The following is a 9,054-nucleotide window of genomic DNA, read 5'->3' as shown; positions in this document are numbered from 1 at the left end:
AGGGATATTTGTGTGTGTGTGTTTGTGTGTGTGTGTTTGTGTGTGTGTGCACGCACGCATGTGTGAATTAAAACATATGGAGTTCCATTAAGGTCTTCGTAGATCCCAATCTCAAAGGCGGTTATAAGTGGATTCCTTGTCACCATATACTTAGTATTTATTGTTCTAGAACTATGGCAAATCTAAAAATGAGAGTAAGAGAATCTGGAAAAGAAACAGATTTATTATAAAAATAATTTTTACGAAAATCTTGGAAATATTTGTTAACAGATGTTTGTTGATTGATTGACTTAATGTTTAGTAAAAGAGTGAAAAGGAGAAGGAAACAAATATAGAGGTTGGCTCAAGCTTGGAGTGGCCTTCATATTGGCTTTTCATAAAGGTACGTGAATAATTATCTGGCATACAGTGACAGAAGTGCCGGTAAAGGAACTGGGAAACTGAAGACATACGTGTTCCACTTTTGTAAAATATGATCTCAAACACAAAACCAAATTCTTGCTCCCTACTTACTTCTGGCACCAGTGTCTTATTCTGCCCTCTGAGAACACCCCACTCCACTTTGCACTTTTTTAGCTTTCCCAGTTCCCCACAAAAGTTCTCAATAGAACTGGGAAGCAGTGAGTTATTTTCCTCTGTACCAACCCACCTTGACTTGCAAAGTTCCTACTCCTCCTCCCATATTTTACCTCCCACTTAATACTCTTCCTGTATCCTTCCCTGCTGCGTTTTGCTCTCCTGCAAGCTTTCAATTAATCTCCATTGAGGTGTTAACTGATAACCAAGGTGTTAACTGAAGTGTGAATTCTCTCAGGATTATTTAAATTTTGAAAGCAGGCTCTTTGAAGACCCAAACATTCAGTTATATAGAGTAACTGAAGACTTCCCTGTGATTAATACATCAAACTATTACACTTAGTAGACTTTTTTTCTGACTACTAACTTGCCCAGAAACTTAGCCTTAACAATGGTGCGTGGCTTTGGAAGAAAGGTAGATGTCCAAGGAGCTCTGTGAGTAGTAGTAGTCGATGAACTGAACCCACAAAAATGCACTTGTTCTATCTCTTTTGACTTAACAGCATTTCAAACCTGCAGTTTGTCGGCAAATCCTGCTCTACTGTCAGATATGGAGTTTGATACCCTATTAGAGGCTTTTCTCCAAAGATAGTACAAGCAGTGAAAACTAGATGCGAAGAGATTCTGTGAGCATGTCAGAGTCAGCAATGAAATGTATGCAGTTTGGGGTAAATGAATATATATACTATGTTAACATATATAACAGATGCTGACAATGGGGGTGGGGGAGTGTTAGAGCATTATCCCTCATCAAATATTTTAGAGCAAAACCATGTCTCTTTATAAAAGGTAGTTTACAAAGGCTAGAAGGTAATTTTTAATTTAAAAATTATTAACTTCTGCTGGGCATCATAGCGTCATCTAAGGCATAGTTTTTGTGCCTTTTGCATTAGATTTAAATTAAAAAAAGAATGAATTTTTTAAAAAAATGTTAAAGTATTCTCATTGAATTAAGAGGAAAATACTTTTTCAAATTTTGAGGTAGAGGGGTTAAGACAGGGCTGTAGAGGGCTAAAGGATGGAATGCAGAAAGAGAGATAGGTGGAAGGTAGGACCTCCCAATGGTTATCTAAACGGTGCCCTAAACAAGAATTAGAATATTCTGAAATACATCACAAAGCCAGCTGTGACTAAACTGAAATAAATATCATTGGAGGATTAGTGCACATCAGTGTTTTTAAAGTTATCTGAAGTGATGGGGTGCCTGGGTGGCTCAGAGGGTTATGTGTCTGACTTCACCTGAAGTCACGATCTTGTGGTCCCTGAGTTGGAGCCCCACATTGGTCTCTATGCTGACAGCTCAGGGCCTGGGGCCTGCTTCAGATTCGGTGCCTCTGTCTTTTTCTCTGCCCCTTCCCCACTCACGCTCTCAAAAATGAGTAAACATTAATTTTTTTTTTAAGTTATCTGATGTGAGTTTACATCAATCAGGGTATCTCTGAATTGCAATTGTAGATTCTGGGTATTTTTTCTCCCCTTCATCAGAGTGAGAACGGTGACAGATGAGGAAAATATCTTTTTTCCTTTCATTTAACTTACATATGATAGATTCATTTTAAATCCTATTATTTACAAAAAATAGAAATCATTGTTAGTTATCCTGTTAGATTCCTATTTTGGTATAGTTTGACAAGTGTTACACAAATGTTGTATGAGCCCGAAATGGGAAATATGAATGGAAGGTGCTGCTGCTATTGAACTAGCTCCTGAAGTTTTGGAAACCACATGAAATTTGCAAAGGTCATAGCTTTGAGAGATACAGTTTTAGTTGAAATAACCCCTAATAATTCAGAGATATATAACATTATTGTGGTATTTTAGCCTCCACAGATCTTCTGATTTACATATAATATTCACTTCATCTAAATCCTCTAAGTCTGTGGGAGAGATTCTCTCATCAGAATCCGTTGGGGGAGGGCACTAATTACTAATTTCCTTCCAGTTTATTTTGAATATGTGGAGAAGCAATGAAAAGCCAAGTATTTTGTCATAAATGGAGGTTTGGAGTACACAATTGGTGTGGGGTGTTGAAAATGCTCTTTCATTCTTCAGTAGGGAGACATAGATTAAGATTAAAAATTTTTTGATTCAGGTCCTAGAGCATAAAATGCACTTGTCAATGAGTTTTTAAGGGGCGATAATCTACAGCTTGGGGAAAATTTAGGTGTGCTCAAACTTCCTACCCACTCATGATTCTCTGTTTAAAAAAAGAAAAGAACTTCCACTAAAGAGTGAAAAGTCTGCCATTTGTCATAATCCAGAAGTTCACTCAAACCTTCCTTAAATTTTCGGTATTAAACACATCTCCCAAGACCCTTGCAGCTATGGCTTTGCCTTAGGGTGGAGCTCAGTCCAAGAGGTTTTCAGGACCTAAAGTGCAAGGGATTCTTGGCTTGGTGATGCATAAAGTTTTCTTCAGATCTCATTTCCCACGTCTGAGTGACCAGCTTCGAAATCGCAGAGCCGAGGCAACTAAGAGAGATACAGTATATTTCGTGTTAAATCGGTCCAGGAGCAGAGAGAATGTGCAGGCAGTCTCGCGAACATGAGAACCTCTTCTGGAGGGGAGAGGTTATAAAGCAGATAAGGATTCCTGGGCGAAGAGCTACCGCATCCTCTGCCTTTAGCCGTCCGTCGCATCCGGAGTCCACGGCAGCTCGGATCCAGAGAGGAAGGTGGGATAGGAGGAGGTGGAAAAGGGAGAGGAAGGGAAAAAAAAAAAAAAAAAAAAAAAAAAGAAAAAAAAAATAAAAAAGGAGCTGGGGGAGGGAGGGGTGAAGCCAAGGGAGTAAGCGAGGGAACAGCGCGCGGGGGGAGGTGGAGATGCGGGGAGCGCGCCTGGCGCAGAGAGCTGAGTGGACCGCTCCAGACAGCGGCGCGTGCAGCAGCTCCTGAAAGCAGCGAGTTGGCAGAGCCGGGCTGCGTTTCCAGCAGGAGCTGCGAGCTCAGTGCGGGCTCACAACAAGGTGATGTGCCTGGAAGCATTCTTTTGCCCCCTCGGGCTGCCGCGGTTGGGGCTTCCTCCCTCATACCCACCTCTCCTCCCCCAGGTCTGCGGGTCTGCGTGTGTGTGAGTGCGCGGGTTGGGGGGTAAAGCCTACGGGGAGGGGGCACTCCGTCCCCGCTCGTCTCCTCCTCCCTCTACCCCTGTCGTCGCTGATGCATGCATTCCCGGGTATCCCGGTCTTCTTACCCCTTCTTTGACACTGCCCCCCCACCCGGGCCCCCCGGTTGTGTCTCCTTTCCCAGATGCTCAAGGTGTCAGCCGTATTGTGTGTGTGTGCAGCCGCTTGGTGCAGTCAGGCTCTCGCAGCTGCCGCGGCGGTGGCTGCGGCCGGGGGGCGGTCGGACGGCGGTAATTTTCTGGACGATAAACAATGGCTCACCACGATCTCTCAGTATGACAAGGAAGTCGGACAGTGGAACAAATTCCGAGACGTAAGTGCTGCGCACCCCCGTCCCCGGGCACAAGAGCGCGCTACTCCCAGGCGGGGGCCGCGGCGGCTGGGGATGGGTGGACAGTGGGCTCGGTTTTCCGAGGCGAGGGCTTTGGGGAGACGCGGCGGCGCTCAGGGTCTGCGGAAGTTGGCAGTTCCGATGCCCCCCTCCTGGCTAGTGCAAGGGGACGGCGAGCTCGCTGGTGCACTGGAGTTCGGGTCTCACCAGGTTCCCGCTCGCCTCCTGCCTCCTCGCTCTCCCACTGTGTCTCCCCACCTCCCTCGGCCCCCAAAGGTTTGCAAAGTGCTGGCTCAACCTTCCCAACTTTTGAATGGTGTTTCTGGCAATAGTAAACACGGCAGATGCGCCTTTGCTGTGCAGTGCTTGCTACTAAAGTAACTAGGATCGATCCCGTTACTAATGGTCCATTAAGGGATTTGAGGGAAGAGGTAGGAAGATGTAAGATTTATAAATGCCGGCTCTCCAAGGGGCGGGAGGTTGTTTGGCCGCGCCCGTCGGCAGAAGTTGAACGGCTCTTGATGACATACAATTGCTGATCAGATTTGTGCTTCGGCATTAACTTTGACACGGAACATGTTTACAGTGCGTTGGATAACGTTTTATTCCGAATTGAATCACTGCCGTAAAGCCCGCCGGGTGAGAGGGTCGCGAAGGGGGAAAGGGACTTCTTCGCAGGGGGTAGCTCTGGAAGGGTTAAACTGTAGACTGCCCTGGGGAGTTTCCTGGAGGCTTGTTAAGACCGAGGCTGGTTTAGGGACGTTCGTTGGCGGCGGAGCCAGTGGCCGTGACTCGCCGGTCATTTCCCCCTCCCCGCCCCCCCCCCACCACTATCTGATCTGAATGGAGCCGAGTGAGAGAGCCGCGGGCATCAGGAGCGCGGTTCACCTCCACGCATTCAACTTGGATGTCCCAGTGAGGTCGCTGCCCGGGCAGTGGCAGTCGTTCACCGCCCCCAGCCCACCCTTTAAAACCCGGAAGGCCCGAAAGGAAGCGAGAGTGATTCACAGACACATCGCCAACCTTTACTGTGACATTTCAGAGAATTTCTCGTGGAGTCCATCTGCACTGCCCTACGTGGAGATGAGTTAACTTCTTTCATCCGCTGTCGCCCGGTCACGATTTGGGAAAATAAATGGAAGCACAGATTAGTTTTCATCTTGGCTCCCCTAACCCCTTCTCCTGACCACCCCCCCCCCCAACCTGTGTTAACTGAAAAGCCACAACACGTAGCTGATTCTGGCAGAGGGATTCCCGAAGAAACGCTCATTTTTACTTCAAAATTAGATGTAGCTCATTGACACTAGGCATGGGTGCTGGGATGAAAAATGGTAATGATAATGATAATACTTAATGAAGGGTTTTGTCTTATATTCTTTATGAACAAAGCTTAAACATCATTTTATTTCTAAGTGAAATCCCTTACACATTTGTTTTATTTAAGTTTATGCTCATATTGAATACAATCAAAAGAGCAAGCGAGCAAATGAGATATTTCTAAACCTGGGGAAGAATTTCTGCTTATCATATTCTCGTTTGGAAAAAAAAAAATATTGAAGATTTTTCAGTGTTTGAACAGTGCTTCGCATAATGACATTTTATTTCTTAATGGGTGCTTGAAAATCTTTTAAAATACATTTTAGGCTTTCTTTTCTAAAATATCTTTTAAAACTTTAATATATTTTCGAACTTAGTATTCTCTGACATTATTCAAATTACTTTATTGAATTATTTAGAGCCACCAGTTGTGCTCGGACAGTTTGTAAATGTGTTTGATTTAAACTATGGAAGCAAGCTGAGTTGCCTGAAATAATTAAATATTCCAGGAATCATTTAGCCAGCTTCTACAGACAAAGAGGAAAGCATTTTATTGCTATAGTATTTTCAGTTATTCTTACTTGATCTCTGGGGAAAAAAATCCATCAAAAGTATATGTTAAAGTTAAGTAAAATACTTATGGAAATATTTTTAGCAAATATCTGTTTTGAAATACACGCAATACATGAAAATATAATAATTATCTGTTTAAAATACAGCAAGTTTTAGCATTACCATTTTAGTAAGATCATTATCTTTTTGTAAAGATAACTTCAGGAGGGCATAGAGAAAATAAGTGCTATCTTTTTTCCCCCTTAAGCACCTGTTGCTTATTATTAACATGATAAAATGTATGCCCGTGGTGTGACTCAGAATGCATAATATAGAATCCTTACTTCTATACTATATAGAATATAGAATGCAACTCAGAATGCATAATATAGAATCCTTACTTAGACAATCCACCTCACTGCTGATCTACAGATTTTTTTTTTTTGCCTTTTTTGGGGATCATGAGCTCACTTACTTTTTTTTTTTCTGTATCTTTTAAGGAATTGTTTATTTTTTCATCCATTTTCATCTGGAAGCCCATGTACTGCATGAATCTGCCTTTAAATGTTCTGCATCAGCATTGATGTCTTAAGTAGTTGATTTGCCACTTAGGTTATACGAAGGCAAAGAAACAAGGAAATCATCCAATTTAACTGAAGTACTTCTGTTTAGTGCTTTTCTTTCGTAAAAATATAGTTAATTTTATTTACAAAAAAAGCTTTGGAATGCCTAAGCATAAGTAATACTAGAATTAACCTTCTTGTTAATTTACACAATCAACATTATTTTACAAATAATTCCTAAATGGAAGTTGAACTTTTTTAAAAAATGTAATGTTTATTTATTTTTGAGGGAGAGAGAGAGACAGAGAGAGAGCACGAGTGGGGGAGTGGCAGAGAGAGAGACACACACAGAATCAGAAGCAGGCTCCAGGCTCTGAGTAAGCTGTCAGCACAGACCCCGACCTGGGGCTTGAACCCATGAACCATGAGATCATGACTGAGCCAAAGTCAGACACTTAATGGACTGAACCACCCAGGCGCCCCTGAACTAACTGTTCTTTTCAATTATATTTGAAAACTACTTTGAATAGTATTTGAAAATATAATCCATTATTATATTTTAATTGAAGGATTTTTAAGATAAATGTACTTTTTATAGATTATATGTAATAGATACAACTATATGTTATATATATAATTAAGCTTTAAGAATAAGGAACATTGATAGGAAGTATTATGTGAGAATAGATGAACATCGGAAGCACTGCCATCGATGATTCATTTTTCTCAATTTCCTCAATATAAATCACAGAGAAATAATAAACCAAAGGCAAGCTTAACATAGAAGAAACTTCAAATAATTTTGACTACTTTCTACTAGCAGTGCTCTTTGAATAAAGTTTTGTTGCCCTTTAAAGTGTACAGAATGTCATTATATAGACAGAGAACTTTTGTCCTTTTGAAAATCATTAATGTATTTGGTTGTTAGAGTAAATATTCCTGTGGATATTCTAACTTCTATATTTTAGGAAAAATTAAAGTTTAACTTTTTAAAGGTGTAGAAAAGTCAACTAATTTGAAAATAAGTATAGTAGATAGAACCAGCATGTAATGTTTAGGGAATAATTATGTGATTTGAAAATAAAGCAAACAACAGAAACTTTCAACAACAGGATATATTTAGAAGATACACTGGTTACAAGGCATTTGCTATTTTTTTTAGTTCTGGAGAGTAGTGGTAAAATCAAGAACACAGGATTCCCCAGTGGGAGAATTGTGGAAATACTACGTTTACCAAGAACAGGTGTAAGGAATTCCCTCACTCCATTCTTGCATATATAATATTTACATGCCTGTTAGGAAAATTGAAAGTCAAGATCATTATAAGAAAACAGAATCATCAGCTCATGAATCAAATGGTCCATATACTGCATATTCAAATATTTATGTTTTATAAGTCAATTAAATTGTACCTTTAATCACATAATAAATGAGTATGAAATTTGGAAACCAATGAATTAGTTGATAATGAATGATATAATAAAATAATCATTCTTAAATACTATTTCACCAAAGTACATATTGTAATTAAGAATGACAGAAAAGATACTATATGTTGGCAGCAATATAATAAAAATGTAGCATAAGAAGCAATGATGGCCACACTAATTACAAAGAATTCACACAATGAAATCAGACTTGTACCCATACGTTGAAATTCAAATACTTCTAGGTTAGTTTTCTTTTTCAATAAAAATGCCTGGGAGTGGGGGATAGTGGGTAGGAGGAAAGTTGAATAGGTGGAGCACAGATTTCTAGGGCAGTGAAAATACTCTGTGTATTTGTATAATGATGAATACATATCATTATACATTTGTCTGAACCCATAGAAAGTACAGCTCCAAGAGTAAACTCTAAGGTAAAGTATGGACTTTTGGGTGACTACGATGTGTCAGTGTCCATTCATCTATTGTAACAAATGTAGCACTCTGGTGGGGGATGTTGATAATGAGGGTTAGGTTTTGTAGTAGCATGAGGTATATGGGAAGTCTCGAGACTCTCCTCTCAATTTTTCCGTGAACCTAATCTGCTCTAAAAGAGAGTCTTAAAGAAAATCATAACCACAACCTCATTACCTTAAGAAAACAAATAAAAACCTAAGGGTCACACTGAACATTGTTTTAAGAAACGGTTGCCATTCTTATTGCAAAATCCACAGTCAACTTCAGGGTACCCTTATCGCTTAAGTAGTTTTTAATACCCTTCAGATATGTTGAAAGCAATAATAAAGTCTTACAATTTGACTTTAGAAATTCAACCATAAGTTAAAGGACATGTAAAGTGTGAACATGTAAAATATAGGTTTACATGTCTCAGAGGCACTCAAATTATAAGTTGACTTTCAAAATGCCTGACTTGGATGTATTGAGTAGGATGGTAACCTTTCTTAACTTCTTTCTCTTTCCTGTTCTCATCTGAGTTGAGGTTTCATTTTAGTAGAATGTACAGATTATTTGAGAGATAATGGCTGATGGGGAGGGATATTTCCTGCCACTTAGTGGCTGTAGGGGAGTAAAGCCCCCTGAGAGTCTATCAACTTTTACTGCTGTTAGTTGGTAAATGAACAATTGGTTTCTAGACCTACTCCAAA

At 40.4% G+C, this 9,054-nt stretch overlaps 1 protein-coding gene across 3 annotated transcripts in view; it reads left to right on the top strand.

Annotated features, from left to right (window-relative positions):
• Positions 1–3,136: 3,136 nt before the first annotated feature.
• The window catches only part of SPOCK3 (SPARC (osteonectin), cwcv and kazal like domains proteoglycan 3), a 493,980-nt gene continuing 488,062 nt past the window's right edge, over positions 3,137–9,054 (top strand). Inside the window, exons 1-2 of one of the 3 annotated variants that reach the window (XM_078445631.2) lie at positions 3,137–3,251; positions 3,826–4,014. In XM_078445631.2, the coding sequence (XP_078301757.2) occupies positions 3,826–4,014 (189 nt within the window). In that variant the 5' untranslated portion in view covers positions 3,137–3,251. Of the gene's footprint in view, positions 3,252–3,383; positions 3,627–3,825; positions 4,015–9,054 lie in introns of those variants that run through there. The other 2 variants (XM_078445629.2, XM_078445630.2) reach the window with 2 other exon arrangements.

The sequence above is a fragment of the Panthera onca genome, chromosome B1, assembly GCF_046562875.1.
Source record: "Panthera onca isolate mPanOnc1 chromosome B1, mPanOnc1 haplotype 2, whole genome shotgun sequence".
In the NCBI taxonomy this organism is placed as follows: Eukaryota; Metazoa; Chordata; class Mammalia; order Carnivora; family Felidae; genus Panthera; species Panthera onca.
This window is presented reverse-complemented; position numbering and strand designations above follow the sequence as displayed.